Here is a 17837-nt window from a genome sequence, read left to right on the forward strand (position 1 = left end):
CCACTCTTTTGTGAGAGTGGCTGAACACTGGAATGTAACACCTACAGCAGTAGAGCCTCTCCACTCATGGTGGTACTCAAAACCAACTGAACACCTTGCTCTCACAGCAGCTCTCTCTAGATGATTTTGCTTTGACCAGAAAGGCTGGTCTGGATTATCTGCACAAGTCCCTTCCAAACTCAACCACTTTGTAAATGTGTGAGGCTGGCATTTCTCATAAACATTTCACAATCGTACCAACCATGAAAAATCCACACTTCAGAAACTTGTACTGATATCATCAGCATCTGTTGTCTCAAAAGAACTCAAGACTTTAGAAAAGCAGCCTGGGAAAGAGCAGCTCCATTTCTCTTTCAGCTCATTACATTTTCCTGTCACTGTCACTTGATATTTCACTGGTAGATAATTTTACCAGAAGCAATACCAAGAATACTTCCCAGTTTCTTCTTTTCCCCACCTATGTGGCAGTTCATAATTTTCCAAAAATGTAACATTAAGTATTAGCTTTCTAGAGAAGAAATGACAGGTAATGCTTTTCTTAAATATCCCTTCTTCTGAGAAACAAATAATTCAGCATTATCACTTAAAAGCATTATAACTTTTAACATGAGGTATGTTTTAACAAATAACAGATTTCAAAAACCAAATACAGTGACTGAATGAATTTTGTGCATAAAGAAAAAAAACCACCAATTTTGTAATAAAAAAATTAGTACTATCCAGAAATCAACACTAATCTACTAACAAATGAAAAGGGAAAAAAAGATTTCAAACAAACTGATGAGACTCAAAACCCAATTCTGACAAATCGGGTACTGAAAAGGAGTCCAAGAGAAAAAGAGATACTGTATAAATTAGCAAACCCAAGAGGTAATGACAAAAAAAAATCTCAAATTCACATTAAATGTACCAGTGAAATCGATCACTTAAATACAGCACTACACTACTCAGCTCTGATTAGAAGATCGGACTAAAAAAAGGAAGTCATTAAGAGTTTTTCGGAGTCATTCTGAGAATATTCTTATTCCCCAAAGGAAGGAAAAAAAAAGAAAGGCTAAATCCATCTTTTTATCTTGCATTTTAGTTTGCTTCCCTAAGGCAAGCAGGCTTATATAATCTCACTTGATTTTCCAAAACAATCACTGAACCTGTTCACCAGTTTCAAACTAGTCTGACAAGAGGTCTCACCTCAAGTAATTTTTATGGCATTGGTCAGCCATACATAGAAAAAACCCTTGATATATTTGCTGAAAGAAAATTAGTTTAAGATATGAGAAAATACTTTCAGTGGAAGGTCTTAAAACAACCTAACCAGAGAGTAACATCTGCTGGGAGATGATTGTTGTCTAAGCTCTCAAAGGTGCCCAATATAGACTCGTGCAGTAAGAAGAAATAAAAGTGACAGTCTCTCTCAAAGCAATGAGCCTGTGTTGTAACTGCAGGGTGACTCAGATGGAAATCCACGTGGTTACAAAGACAAATCCATCAGATACTTTGCTTTGGTGCTCAGCTGTTAAACCAAACACCACTATTTGCAGAGCATAGTCTAGGCATGGTTCTCTAGGTGGTCTGATGACCTTACAGTCAAGAGCTTCATAATCTTAAACCATTAAAAACAAACAAACCAAACATCCCAAGACCCATGACATTAAGTCATGTAACTGATTTAAATATACAGGGTTTACACAGGGAAAGGAAATCCTCAAATAGAATATGAAAGAAATATATGTTAACTAAGTATTCATAACATCCACACCCCACCCAAATTAATTACAAATATCATAATGCTAAGATTTAGCAAAGCCCAGGTCAATCTTCCAAACAGAAATGTTTGTTAGTTTATGTTTCTCATTCATACAGGTAGGAATAAGATTTTTCCCCTTTTCCTGAAGCAACTTTAAATATAACTAACATATTTCCGGTTTTGACTAAAATATTATTTGACATGACAATGTAATAATTAATTATTTTAGGTGTCATACTTACCTACTGACAACTTAATATTTTAAATTTCTTCTCATTCAACAGCTACATTTCAGAAATTAATCTACTACAAGATGCTTTTAGATGACTGTACCTGCTGACTGGGGTAAGAAGGTGGTGGACTATCCATTTTTGTTTCATCTTTCCTTAATGTCCTTTTTCCTAGAGACATTTCCTCCTTTTGAGTCCCTGGTGGCTCACCACTGCTCTCCCCATCTGCTTCTTCATCATCTGCTTCTGAGGAACTGCTGCTAGTACTGCTTACCTGAGGAGACTGGACAACATTAACTCATTAACATGAGGACATTAACAAGGACAAGCATTTCTCCAGCAAGCACAACCAAAAACCAGAAAAAACTAGGACACAGTAAATGCTGTACCTCATCTTTCAATGCCATGTTTTCACCACTGCCGTTCAGCTCGCTGTGGATTCCATTCATGTTGGCTACAACCTCTGCATCATCATAATTATTCAGTGGGTAGATATCAGCAAATTTTGCTGATAATGGTGCAACATCATCATCATCACTACCACTGAGGGGAAAAGAGGCTTAGATAAATCACAGTGCTCAGTTACAGTGAAAGCAGCTACAATGCCACGATGAAATAACTGAGAGCAATTGAGATGAAAATTGAGAGCATCCATTGTATAAATATTCCAATTAGGAGTCAACAGATGGTCTTCCAAGTTGTTCAACTGAATTTACTTTTTCAAGCAAGTAAAATCAAACAACCTGCCACATAATCCTACTGAATGTAGCAGTCATATGCTTGAATGACAGACTCAATTGAAAGTAAGATTCTCTGTTGGTTTTGGGTAAATTATTTCTCAAACACTGTTTTCTGACCAAGAATCTATGGAATTAATGATTCCAGGATATTGATGACCTTTAACTCGAAGAAAAAAGCCTTATGCCAGCATCTTCCTAAATTGCGAAGTGGGAAAAAACCACAATATAAAATCTACATTTTTCCACACATTAAATGTCACAACAGTAAAAAGGAAACACTGAACACATCACGTAGCTCTTAAATTTCTCAGTTGCAATTAGTTTGTAGACAATCCCACATCTGCATGCTTTTTATAATCTGCTCTAAAATACTTAGTGGATTTTTTTTGCCTTACAGAGAGATAGTAAGAGGACCTGCACATTTAATTACTCACTCCAGGGAAGTGTTGCAAAGATTGGTTAGCACATGTTGCTACAATAATCCAGAGCTCTTAAAAGAGCTCTTAAACTGTGCACTTTTATCTTGTTGCATTCCACAAAATACTGAGCCAAGATTTAATTACATGATGGCACCATTAGGCATATTTCAAATGTGCAATGAAGAAACAAAACACAGCAGATAGTATGAGACAAAAAATGGCACTTCCCCAAGGAGCAATGGTATTTCCCTAAAAATAGGCTCCTTACAGTAAATAATACTTGGATTCAACTGAACTAGCTTCAGAAGACACAAACTGAACAATTTTTGACATTTTAGCATCAAAATTAGTGAGTTTATATAAATGGCAAAGCACACATTTAAGAATATGTAGCTGTTTTCAAGTGCTCCCTGAATGGCTTTAGAAACTACCGCTCTGTTAACAAAATATTGAACCATTGGTGGTAGTAGATAAATGTTTAGAGGAAATGAAACTTAGTGGCTGACAGTCACCACAAACATCCCACACACCTGCACTGTCCTCGTTCATCGCAGTGTATGAGCACAGAACACTACAGCAAATTCCCCTGACTGTACCTACAGCAGGTATTTCATTTTTCAGTGTTCCCACCACACAAATAACTCAAGTTGGGGTTTTTTAAGTATTTCTTTAGAATATCACATAACTGAGGAGACTCCTGGTTAGCTGTACCCATACTGAGTATAAAAGCTAGCCACCAAGCAGCTTCAACTCTTCAAAACTACAAAGGGGTGGAAGCTCACCATTAGACTAATGTCTGAATATGACTTTGACCGTAGTGTAAGAAATTGGGTGGCAGGTACTTCAGATAGGGACAATAATCTTTGATTCAAGACATATTAACATAGGTTCAACAATTCTAAAAGCCATATAATAAAGGCTTTTCTTGGAACTAGAGCGATTCATATGAAATTACAATCCTTCAAAGAAAAGAATGCCAGTTCCTTTGCTCAGTGTAGGGCAACATTTTAACAAGATGCTGTAAAGTAGATCAAAATCTGATGTCCTGGTAATTCCAAAGCAGGAAAGCACACATTACAAAAACTTCTAGCAATACTGGTAAATACAGTTTCTACAGAAATTTTCAGAAATTTGACAGCATCTATTTTAACATACGTACAATTGCACAACATACAGCTGGAGTTGTGGCCAGCTGAATACAGTACCATTATTAAACTTTCTGAGGCAAAACTAGCATTACATAATGATAGCCTGGCAATGTCATTTGCCTGCTTGAGATCCATTCACTATAAAAATTTAAAACAGAAAAAGGAACTTACAAAGTTGGTGCAGAACCATTATCTGCGAGGATGAGTCTGGGATGTTGCTGAATTGTGATAGGTGAGCTGGAACCCGATCCTGAACTTGCTGAAGACATACTGGGTGGGCGGATCTCAGATAAATAATCCGGAGCAGAATCAATTTGTAGTGGTAACTGGTTAATGTGGATATCATCCGTTATGGGAGAATCCATGATGCCACATGTTAAAATGTGTGAAAGGCTGCAGTCATCACAAGTACATCTGTTTAAGAATTAAATTACAGATTTTTATGACCTTGCTTAACTGGCATTTATTTAAAGTAACCACACTCTTTGTTCCAATAATGTTTTTCTTTTTTCCTTGAACAGGAAAGTAATGATTTCATACTAAAAACATCAGCTCACCTTCTTCTATAATTACAGTTGGGACAGTCAGGCATGCTCAAACGTGATGACAGCATGTGTCTCATTGTGTCTGTGAAGTTGTTCTCCCCAGATAGTGCTTTCTTGTTATTAAGCTGAAGTAAATGGTAAAGGCAGTGTTTTAGTAGTGCAAGTCTTCCCGTTAAGAATTCAACGGCACAAAATGACAAGTTACATAATCAAAAAGGGTTCTTTGGGCAAAATAATTTAACAGCAGAATATTGCAGAATAATTTCATGAAGGTGGTGCTTTGATCACAAAAAAGGAAGTTCAAAGTTACAAATGACAAACATTTGGCATCAATGATCTTCAAATAAAGCATGTCTCTACTATGAAATAGGAAAGTGGACACATCCATCTCCTTGACTCATTCATACGTACATCTTGCACGGTATTTCTACTGATGCATTCTGAACTTGAGCAGTTTTTGTCTTGTTTCATGATATGCACAAAAGGACACTGCTGACAAATGGAGAAAGTAAACTGACCCTTAATTTTCAAATAACAAAAAAACATTAGAACTAATTTGGTAGCTACAATGGTATAGAAGTCAAGAGTAGCTGCCCAAAAGAGGACTTGACTGCATTAGTGAAAAAATACAATCCAAATAATCTCCACCTGGCAGAGGCCTAATCCTGAAAGCACCTAATTTCATTAGGTACCTACAGGCCTTAGGTTAAACAAGGATGTGCCTAAGCTCCCACTTCTATAGATGCCCAGACCTGATCCTTACCTAAGCAGCCATGGTCTTACAGCTCACTTAAGGCCAATTACGATCAGGGAAAAAGAGGATTCTTCCTCAAGTCCTCTGAGGAGATCTGTATACCAGATGTTCTGGAGACATGGTTAACACATGCTAATATTCCTTACAGGAAAAAGTACTTACTGATGACTGCTTTGAGACATTGCCAATTTGAGCTTAAGTTTAAGTTTATTAAAATGTACTATCATACTCTCTCTGGCTCATGACTAGCGTTTCTTTCTGCATACTGGTACAGGAACAGAGCGGCTCTCCATCCAGAGCTGACTCTATCTGAAGCCCACTGTACTCTTATGGAAAGTATGATGCACACTTGAATACTTCTAGGCTGCAGAAGAGAGTACTGAGTCTTAAACAGCAGTTTTATAATAAGGCAGAAACTTCTACTGGACCTTCAATGGTTACAGCTTAAAAAAACAGGAACACAGTTCTGCTCAGCCCTTTCCCCAAAAAATAGATGCAGGAGCTATCTCCAGAGTTTCAACACGTGGAATCACCTGCCCTGATACTGAAGCTCATACTCCTGCACACACACAGGCATGTGTTAAACTTTTGAGAACAATACTCCCTTACTGTGTACGTCAAGACAGCTCCACACTCAATGTATTGGCTGTTTTGGATCCCACTCTAAGGCAACAAAAATTCCCCCTTTTTTGTACAAAGATTTTCAACACCTGGCATTCAGTCCTAGGACTATGGATAGAACAAGTTACTTGTAGTAACTGAGATTACATACTTCTACCCGCTCTTTTTGGCTCTCACTTTTCTGTATTTTAGTTGATCAAATTTCATGCCTGGCATAGTTGCAGAATTAGTACAGTGGACTACACTCGTGTTTGCATCTTATAAATATATGTGTAGCATTTGTATGACTTAGAATGGTACGAAAAAAATCCTACCTGCTCTTCAATAAAACGCCTCTGTTTAAAAAATTCCCAGTCTTCCTTTAGCATGCGTTGTTTTGTTTTCATTGCCATCTAAAACAGAATTTGAGGAAAACTCATTGATTTAACAATAGAAAACCTACTTTGTTGTCAATTGGCTTATCTGTTTTATTAAACCAAGCTTATCTGTACTATTCTGCAAGCACTTACACACTTAGTCAATATGAAATATGTTTTATTTGCTAATTAGAGTCATTTAAACAGAAGATTTTATTTTCACTTACAGTATTTTTCACTTGTATTGTCCACTCAAGTTTTTCCACTGTTACTCCTTATGTTAATATTTATTTTTATTAAGTAGTTTCATAATATTTTTAATAAACAGTGATTGGTATTAAATACTCAACATCTCAGATTCAGTACAATCCATTAAAATCTAGAGATACTGGACTTACAGCAAGGCCTCAATGCAGGCTCAAGTGTAAACCACAAAGCACCAAATGTGGAATTAATCAGCTGAAGAGTCAAAAGAATCAGAAGTAGTGACCTAGACTAAGACTATTTATTCCCCAAAGTTTTTCATGCCCCTTGATTTATCTAAGGTTGGAAAAATACTTTATAATTACATGTCTTTCAAATCATATCACCATAAATGCATACAGAGTGTGTAACTTTATGTACATAAATGATTTTTTTTTTATTTAGTAAATAAATTGACTCTGAGTGAACACAAAAGGAACTCAAACACAATAAAATGCAAGAATGAAACTCCTCCTGTAGTACCTTACAACATTTTAACAGCATTACTTCATCAGTGAGGAAAAAAAACTACCTGGGTTATCTTTTACAGTTATTTTTTTTTAAATTTACCTAAATAATAATAGTCATCATCAATCACCTTATAGAATATAAGAAATTGCTTCATAAAATAGGTTAGTGAGCCAAAGACCAGTAGTTTACACTATTAGCAACATTCTTTTTATCTTCAAAAGCATGCCTCAAGAAATTAATACTTGATAAAAAGTTTAAAGTCGCACTACTAAGCTAAGTATATTATTGCTATTATCATTGTTTAACTTAGAAGATGAAATTTTAAGCTGGGGATCTGAAGCAGTATTAAGTGGAAAAAATTTGCCTAATTAATTTCTGAAACTATCAGCATCATATTTTAATTACTACCGTGGATTTAGATTTCCTTTGCTCCAGTGAGATAACACTAATACCAAAAAATGAGTTTACCATGTCCATGTGTGTTTAAAAAAAATAGGGGAAAAAAAAGGCACTCATGAAATATTCTTGAATCACTCAAACCATTTATTAGACACACTAAAAGGTACTGCAGAGCCTGTGGCAAGCAACATCAGAAATTTCATCCTCGATGAACTATCAGCTCCTGAGAACCCTTGAGCTATATTTAAAGCCAGCAACACTCAGTGGTTTGGGTGCCCTGACACCTGAACCCTCACCATCAAAGTCAGCCCCTTCCATTCACTACACTTTGTAAAAGAAGACTTTTAATGCCAGAGAACGACATTTAAAACAGCCAGTGCATTAACTGGGAGCTGCCTACTCAAGCCTGCCAAGACATTGCCACAGCAAACAGCATGGGATAAGTCCTGGTACCTGAGCATTAATGGGAACAGGAACTGACACTCACATTTTCCTACTTTCACCTTTGCAGCCTTTCAAATACTCCATGTTTGCAAGTATCTTAAGTTATTGATTCCATAAATAATAGAAACCCACTTCTCTCCCTCCTTTCTTTTCCTCAGAGAATATTTATTTCACCAGAGCAAAGCAGCTGCAATACAACCACATGAATCATGCCCAAGAACTCTTCTAGGGAGTGGAAGATAAATTCAAATGGCATCAGAAGAAAAAATTTACACTTCAGTCTTGTACATCTGGATGCAATATGCTACTACTGCTGCCCAATGGAGAAGAGAGGGTCACTACTACCCTCTTCCTTCCTCCCTATTTATTTGAAGCTAAAAAGTATTTGAGCTCCCTCAGACAAGCAAGAGACAGGTGAACAATTATTTTTCCATATTTTTTAAAGTCTGCACCAAATATAAATCACATTTGAGCTTCCCCCAAATTCCATGTGTGAATCTATTTTCTTAGACTATTTCACTAGAAATAATAAAAATAATTTCTATCACAAACTCTCAGCACACAAGAATAGCGACCGCTTCAATTATCTACACTGATACCATAAAAACAAAAACCAATTTATGCCCATACTATTTTGTCCATTAAGTTGACGAGGACAGTAAAAAAAATAAAAATCAGACATTAATATGGATAGACGAGCAATAACCTCTGCCTGGGTAAAAGCATTTCAGTTAAAAAAATAAAATGAAAATAAAAGGAAACAAAAGAAAAAAAAAGGAACCCCTTTGGCACAAAGCACGTATGACTGTCTACCCATTACTTGTTGGAAAAACCTCCTCAGGTCCATGTAGTGTAAGTCTGGTAAGGAAATTTGGATTTGGATGTACAGGCTTCATACACTTAAAACTCTCCTGTAATCCAGATACTCCAAAGATTCTCCTCAGATTTAACAAATGATTAATAAAGGCACTGCTACAGATGGTTTCTTATTCTAAACTTTATCACAACATACAAACATGGCCTACCAGTGTATTAAGTTATGTCTGTGCATGATACAGCTGTCTTATACAGTCTTAAAAAGTAATATTTGTATTGCTTGCCAGAACTATTCTCTTTTTTGACCATAACATACTGTAGTGGAGGGTCCATCCATTATCTTTGCTGATGCACTGTTTTGGGTATAGTTCCACAATAAATGAGAACCATTCTTAAATCTCCTTTTCTTTTTAACCTTCCAAACACTACCAACAAAACCTTACCATTTTGTTGAGCCAAGAAGCAAGCCACTAATGAACATGCATTCACTGTTAAGATCCACAGTTTCTAATAGCACCAGGGCTTTCTGATTTCTACCTTGTTGACAAAAATATTACTGCAAATTCAGGTATGATGGTTATACTGAATAATGTATTTTTCTTAAACAGAGTATAACCACAGGATATTAACAACACAGAGTTTAAGGCATGAAAATACTTTTTCCTACAAATAAATACCAATATAAATATCAGTATCTTCTTCAAAATTTGATGGTTTAGGTTTTACAATTGTTACCCATACATGGCCCCACCTTTGCAGGTACTTTTGGTCATTAGAAAGTAAGTCAGCACATTAAATTCCCTCAACTGGGAGAAGAGTGCCTGTTTGCATAGCATATAGGCTTCATTGAGCAAATTAAAAAAATGCTATAAGACAGGACTTGTGGCAACTGCATGGTCACTTGATAAAAAGAAATATAGAGAAGTCAGTTAAGAGCTGTTTATCAAGTGGTGCAGAACAACTGCTCAGAAACCAAATATGAATGTGACTCTACAGAAATTCCGTATTAAAAAAAAAAAAAAAGGCAAATGAATGATGGAAGTGAAGTGGGCTCCTTTCTTACTGAAGAGGCAATATCAGACAGCCATGACACCCCGACACCATGAGGAAGATGACTTCTAATAGCAAAAAATGTGAGATGGTGACATTTTACTGAGCTGCAATCAAATATTTAGGAGCACAAAAGCAGCCAGACCAAGAGAAAACTTTTTAACTCAAAGCTCACAGATGCAGTCCCCAAATATAGCATAAACTCTAAAAGTAAAATTAAAAATAAAATTAGTTATATCCTGTCTCCATCATTAAGGCACTGGAATTAATGGTAAAAGTTTACTTAAATCTTCAACACAGGGAACAACTTCTAAAGGACATTTGCAGTGTATCATAAGACTAAAGTATGTTTGTCATCTACAGTAGCAACATAGCATTACTGAATCTCAAATTAGTTCTCCATATTCCTATTGCTCATAAAACTTCAAAATAGAAGGAAGTTCCATAAATTTCTCCATGTTCAGTTACTTCCAAGACATTTTTTCTTCTAGAACACTCAAGATTTAATTAAGCAGATTTTCACTCTTTTCCTGAGGTACTTTAAAAGAATTAAGTTTTTTGAGCATGAAACAAAAGCCACAGGAGAAATTTTTGACGAGTATAAACAACCACTTACAAAATAAACAGCTATTTTTCTGAAAATTAAGCTCTCAGCAATGTAGGAGTCAGCACAATAACATGATTATTTTCTGAAACGTAGCACAAATTCAGAAGAACAAGCTATCAGAACATATACTTGATTAAAGGACTGCTTCAGAGGTTTCAAATATTTATGCATTGAGACAAGCTGCAGTTCCCATTTGACAACTGTACAATGATGATCATCACACTATGAAACATGCCATAGTTTTTAAAAGCTACCTCTTCCTCTGGATTTCATGCAGTGCACTTATTATTTTGAAAGCTTAGAGGGTTTTGTGGAATGGGTTATTTTTATTTCCTATGGTCCATTTACTGGCTAACATAATTACCAAATGTTCAAAGACCATCTCTAAACAAAAACACAAGAATCTGCTTCAACAACTTGAATATGTCATTGTACAATCATCACTAAGTATTGGTAAGTTAATGCTTTTCTATTGTGAATGACTAACATGAATGAAAAGTGCTACATTTTGTTGCTTCAAAGCCCTGGATAAAAATACCCAAGAAATTATCCTTCACTGAAGGCACAGTCCTGCATGGGCTGCTCCCTACATAACCAGTCTAGAGACTGCTTGCATGACTCTTACCTGTTCATCAACATAATCATCTATTCTTTTCTGGCATTCAAGCCATGCTTCAGCAACTTGGCCCATTTCCTGTTCCAGCTGATGATACCTTTGTAGCAAGGTACTATACATATCTTCACTACAGGAATCGTGTGTTGTTCCAAGCCTAAAAGTTCAAATAGAACTGGTTATGGAAGAGACATTTCACTGAAGAATCATGCTTTTTACATTCTGCCAGTCAAAAAGAATGTTGTGAAAATGTGATTATTGACACACCTAGGCCCACATAGCTGCTTGCATCCCAAAAAATGAGTATTTTTAGTAGTTTTTAAAAAAATATCCAAACTCTGCTTATTCCAATCTTCTGTAACCAACAATAGCAAGAATGTGGGAAGTGCCACATTGCTAGAGCCTCTTTTCCATGAGCAACCAGATGACGAACCTATTTGTTCAAATTTTGTTGCTTGATATATCCTTCCAAATTCTATGGGCTAAATATACATGTTGACTATCCACTGCAGAGCTACATAATAAAAATAAAGCCAGAAGCTTGTTAAGCAGAACTCTCATGACTAGTGCTAAAAAGATGACTAGATGAGCTGGAGTTCCAGGTGGGAAATGTGCTGTAAAATAAGGCAAGTGAGATACAAGCAGTTACCTACTATCACTTGAGCAGCGTGGAATTCAAAACATGGGTATGCCAGTCACTGCTGACTGTCTCTGTGAGAAGCTCAGAAATAGGAGACAGACTTACCTCCCTTCCTACTGCTGCAACTTTGCACAGCATAATGCTTCTTAAGTAAATATGCCAAGTCCCAATACATTTACTTTACAAATAATAAAAGACAAAATTGTACTCAGTAACATGTGTTTAAACCACACTGAATTGTAATGACCTGTCAAGTGACACAAATAAACTGAAGCTTTACAACATTTTTCTACTCTAATTAAGGAGAAACTGTGTGATAATTAATTAGTCACAGAGCTTGTGTAGCAAATCAAAGTCAGTACAAAAAAAAAATAGAATTGTAGCATCTCAAAATGTGATTTTTAAGCCCAGTTCCAGCATTTCAAGAAGGTTTGTTATAGATTTTCATTGCAATAGGACATCAACCCAACCTCAGAATCTCATAGTCCTGCCTGTCACTTGGCAAAGAACTAACCCCTTAATTTTAACTTGGCAATTAAGCATAATGAAGAGCTGAGCAAACAGACAACTCAGTAAGCACTAAGTTACAGCTGATAGTGTGAACTTGCCAATATATTCAATTTTGTTTTGTTGGTTTTGACCAGAACCTGCAACAGAATCACTTAAGAAGGATGCACAAGCAAGTCTGCACACTAAAATCTGGGATGTCCATTGGATGAAGAGTACAAAAAGAATTTTCAAGGGCTACAGTGCCTTTAGGATACAACACTTCTTACTGTTAGTGAAAACACTGTCAACTCCTGTTACTAGATGACAATATACTAGTTTTCTTGGTCTCTGTTTCTGGTATTATGTAATTAGATGAAAATCAGATCCCTACTATATAAGAATCAGTAAGTTGTTCTCATAACTGCTCCTGACTACTACTGTTCTTTCACACAGTAGCTGTGCACAAAGTATTTTTTAAAATATCCTCAAGTCAGAAGCAAAATAACTCAATTTTAAAAAATTTGTATTAGCAATGCAACAGCATTAACACTTGAATTTTTTATTACGTCTCTGAGTGAAGCTAATGTGATTCTAGTAAATACACTTTCAACCCCCAAGGCAACTATAAGCAACAATTTAGTTAACATTTCAGTCCTCTAAACAAAGGTAGAATATGTTCCTTGACTGCACTAAAAAAGGTAATAAAAAGAATAACACATACATAAAATTTAACAAGAATTGCTCACTTTAAAGTCACTGAGACTTCCAAGCCATACCTGTTGACAAACTAGGTATTTTGATGAAGAACACATCATTTTTTTGGACAATGGCATTTAACCAAAGCTCTGCAAATACCCTCACCATGTCCCATCCCATGCTGGGAAAACAAAGGGGACAGAGAAGCCCCAGATATCGGCCACTTCACTGGTCACCACATCACATTAAAGCAGTGTGGTGAACACAGGAGGCATGTCAGAGGCTGCTTGTAATCAGAAGTATCTTAACCCAATCAATATTATTTAACCTCTAAGAAACTCTTCATATTGACACCTTCATCAGGAAGTACTATCCCTTCACCTCTGAATGGACTGGATTTCTACAAATACTCATTATGAAAACACATCCTTATGAAATGCTGTGTCTGACCTACAAGCCCTGCTGACTAATTAACTCTTGCTAAGCCATGGCCAGCCCTTACAGCTGGTCTGCAGACTGTGTAGCTGAGCTGCCTCCTAAACAAGCCACAGATGCTGACGGTGTAGTAGCCAAACAAGACCCTGGGAGCTTACCCCAGCAGATGTCCCCTGTCAGCTGTGGAATACTGACACAGCTGATCTTGTATCAGCTAAGCAAACTCCATCCCCACAAGGCTGCTGTTTACATCTCCCTATGTGAACACCTTTTCAGTCTGACACCTGATAAGCATCCTTGGAACTAACCACAGAACAACAACTATGTATTTTGAAAAAGCCACAGGTATACAAAAAAATTTAGTGACGTAAGCAAAGGATGAAAGAAAGGACAAACACCCAAAATCTAAGCAAAGTTGAGATGTTAAAATGCCATTTCATATTTCTCTTCAGGAAGAGAAAATAATGAGGCCAATGCTCTTTTGTAAAGAAACTCTGGCAATACTTCCTCTACTGCACATAAGTGATTCTCTGTTGACCAAATGCGCAGAGGACTAGGCTGATCCCTGCTTTTCCATGTGAGGCTTCTGTGATGGACCATTTCTCCACTAATTTCCAATGGGAGGCAGAAACATATCTTTCCAAGAGAAATCTAATTCTGTCACTTCAAGACACAGAGAACTCAACAATAAAATCCTGAGAGTCCATGAATACAAACAAAATCTATGTTTATCAAAGAAAAACAAGACATACACTATATAACCTAGAAATGGGAAGCTTGTGCTGAACCTTTGCTATCAAAAAGTGATTCTTATCAATTAAACTAGGCAAAACCATAAGTTCAAGGGTGCTTCACATAAACTACCTAGCAAACACAAATGCACTTGAAAAGAAGCTCGTGCAGAAAGAGATTCTGATTTCATCATCTTTGTAAGCCTCGAAGCTGGCTGTCACCACAGTGACTGCAGAACAACTTCTGTTGCTCTGACTTTAATTGCAGTAGCACAGAACTGGTATATTAAATGAAAAATGCTTTTGTTAAGAAACAACCATGAAGTTCACCAAGACCAGCTCTCAGCTCTGCAGATAAAAACATTTTTATATAGTGAGGATTGCTGGAGCAAAGAGATGGAGAGAGGCCTTGTCAAAAAGCATGGACATGATGAAGGATAGTGGTAGAAAAGCCACAGAACTGGAAAAATACACAATTAAACAACATGCTGTTGAACACAGGAAGAAAATCAGCTGCTGAGGCAGGGGGAGAAAAGCTTTCAGTATCAACCCAGTTTCATCTAAACAAATTAGGTAACTTATGAGAGATCTTACACTTTTTGCTGAGCCTGGTAACAATTCTACCTTTTTGTCTCCTTTTTTCCTTTCGAGTATCTACTAGCAAAAGGAGGACTCAAAATATTTTTTTTTTTCTCCACTGTGCACAATATCTTTTGTAACAGAATTAGTCAAACTGCCCTTGTACCATGGAAAATTACCCAAGACAATACCTTTAGAACACACGTAACACAGACCATAAACATGTCTTCATCACAAACAAGACAGAGCAGTCAACATGAACTACCCATGACTGTATGTTAAAGTTCAGACATAGGGTAAAGAAAATTTCTATTAATACCTCTTCCCTAGAAAACCCAAACACTTTGGCAGTACACAAATTACAAGCAGAGCAACCCTGCTAAGAAAATATACAGTTTAATGCCTTGGGAGCTTTAAAGCCATGAGACCTACAAGCATACAGCAAGGGGGTTTCTCCAATGAAAATGGAGAAATGGCTTAAAATTCCAAATTAAGTTCTGTGCACTATAGGAAATAGGAGGTAGTGAGGCTTTCATTTGCTTGTAAAGCTGCAAAAACAGCAGATAACTGAAAACAGTACTATTCAGTCATAGCATCAGTATTGACACAGGATGCTGTCATTCTACTGGGTAACCTACAACTAAGCAAATTAGGCTTGAAATTCTTCTGACAAGCAAGTTATGACAGCAGACTGCTCAATCAACAATACTCTTTCTTCAAGACAGATTGAACAAAGATTTTTACAAATTCAATTGCAGCAGCAGATATTTTTAATGCTGTGGTTGCAAACATGGGTTTTCATTTCTTCTTGAAACCACAAAACAAAAGTAAAATTCTACCTTAGCTGTGACACCAGCGTTGGCAAGCTATTATGCAGGAGTGGCTCAGAAAATACCAGATTTTCAAACAGATGCTTGTTGTGCAATTCCCATGTCACCTGAAATTTCTTCAAATGTTCATTTTCCTATAATGATAAAGCAACCAGAAATAAACCAGGGTTAAGGGAAAAAAACCAAAATTCTGTGCAAGGCAAGAATTATTTTAAAAGTATAATTTCCAACCTACAGGCTGTATGAACCAGCTCAAATGTTATCCAGTTTTAATATCCAAACCCTCAGAACTGAAGCAATTTTTAATGACTTCAATAACCACAGCATCATTCCTTCTAAATTGACATGAATTTAAGAAAAAAATAATTTAAAAAGTATCAGTCTACATTATTTGAAGTTCCCATTCATTTCTGCACCAAAAGACATATTTTATGATCTGAACCTGTAATTCTAAGGTTTTCTTGCCAAAAAATTGTCTATTTATGATTATTTTTCAGCTTTTTGAACTTATCTAGTATAAGACACATACACAATGTCAACCTATAATCTTTATTCAAAGCTGATACAAAAATCTAATAAACAGTTCTCCTCAACTATGGCTTAAAGAATTAAGTTTTCTCAACAGACAAGACCAACAGCTCACTTCTTTACTAAGTGGAACATTTTGCATTTGAGGTTATTGAACATATAATTGTATGTAATTTCAAGAACTAAGCCTTTAGACTATTATCATTAAAACACAAGAATTCAAAACACGTATAATATACTTTTCAAGGCAGCAAGTTTTCCTACATATAGCCAGCAGTATGCAGCTTTTCTATACCAGGACTCACCCACACAGCAGAATTAAATGCAAGCATTCTGGCTCTCAGATCAGCAAGTGGGCCTTAAGCACTATAACCCCAAGCACCCAGAAACACCATTATACTCTGGAATGTTAAAGTTCTGTTAATAACAGTGGGTTAAAAAATAAACCAAGTAAACATATTTATATCAGATCTGAAGATAAGACTATCAGCATTTTAAAAAACAAGTTCAAAGTAATATTATTAAGAAGGGTAGGTTGTGGGGTTTTTTGAGTTGCAAAAAAAGTGTACTTTTTATTTTGAGTTGTATGTCTTCAATATATTTTAAACTGCTATAAAATGCTGATAATTTCTCAAGGAACACTGAGGCAGGTTGATTTCTTAAGGAATTTCTATATTATGATGTGAACAAAACAATTAACACTTATCAACAAACTCTTTCACAAGAGATACCATATTCTGCACAAACTGTATCAGTTTGTGCAGAATATGGTATTTCTCTCAAAGAATTAACACAAGATTTCTTCTCTAGTCTGTATGCTGAGTACTTGAGGGCCAACTGTACTGACCATGGTCTTTACAAATTGCTGTCAGTATATCTGTCATTCCCTGCATTGGTGGGGCACAAAACTGCTCTTGAAGTCGGATGGATTCATTTGAAAGGAAGGACAACTATCCATAATTTCATTGAGAAATCAGTTTCTCACAGGTGGAGGTTCAAGGCATTGTATGCCCTTCTACAGTACACTACATGCAAAGCTTTTGTTCTTAAAAGGAAGGCAACACTACATTTAGAGATCTTGCCTGCCTGTTACGTATTTTAACTGGAAAGATTCCTTCTTCCATAGTTTACTGATATCTTGAGAGAAAACATCGATGCACCCTGAAAAAGCTAGTGACCCTACTACCAGTACTGAAAGCTATGATGTACTACTCCATTTAATAAAAAGGATGAGAGAAGTATAATACTAAGAAATGTATGACAAGAGATGGTATCCTACATTCTCACATTTCAGTTTCTCAAGGTCACAGCTTAGTAGAAAGATGTTTTCAATACTGACTGGGCTGCAGAAGGAAAAAGACAAGAAAAACATAGCATATTTTGTGTTTTCTTATGTTTTATTTTTTAAAAGAGAATTTTATTTTACTTTCAATTTTGTCAGGAAAGGGGCTGACAAGGGAGTTCAAGCATCTTATGTTGTCTCATAGCTATCATTTCAACCTCTTATACCTACTAGTTTTCATGACTACTAGTTCACAGTAATTGCCAGGAAAAAGGTATAAAATGGTTATTTTTCTGATCAGCTGTGTAATTCTGGCACTAATGGGTTCATTATTGGCAGATCCACTTTGAGAAAGCTAAGGTGCACTGCAAAGCTTTCACTTTACAGCTGAACAAACTGCAACACAAATCAACCTCGAGAGCAGCCT

At 36.2% G+C, this 17837-nt stretch overlaps 1 protein-coding gene across 4 annotated transcripts in view; it reads right to left on the reverse strand.

Annotated features, from left to right (window-relative positions):
• FAM193A (family with sequence similarity 193 member A) overlaps positions 1–17837 on the reverse strand; it is a 45549-nt gene that overhangs the window by 18715 nt on the left and 8997 nt on the right. Inside the window, exons 6-13 of one of the 4 annotated variants that reach the window (XM_015624466.2) lie at positions 15610–15734; positions 11213–11357; positions 6516–6593; positions 5238–5318; positions 4839–4951; positions 4453–4695; positions 2364–2517; positions 2078–2257 (exon numbers count right to left, since the gene is read on the reverse strand). In XM_015624466.2, coding sequence (XP_015479952.1) covers positions 2078–2257; positions 2364–2517; positions 4453–4695; positions 4839–4951; positions 5238–5318; positions 6516–6593; positions 11213–11357; positions 15610–15734 — 1119 coding nt within the window. The remainder of the gene's footprint in view (positions 1–2077; positions 2258–2363; positions 2518–4452; positions 4696–4838; positions 4952–5237; positions 5319–6515; positions 6594–11212; positions 11358–15609; positions 15735–17837) is intronic. The other 3 variants (XM_033513733.1, XM_015624467.2, XM_033513734.1) reach the window with 3 other exon arrangements.

Source organism: Parus major, chromosome 4, assembly GCF_001522545.3.
Source record: "Parus major isolate Abel chromosome 4, Parus_major1.1, whole genome shotgun sequence".
NCBI classification, from domain to species: domain Eukaryota; kingdom Metazoa; phylum Chordata; class Aves; order Passeriformes; family Paridae; genus Parus; species Parus major.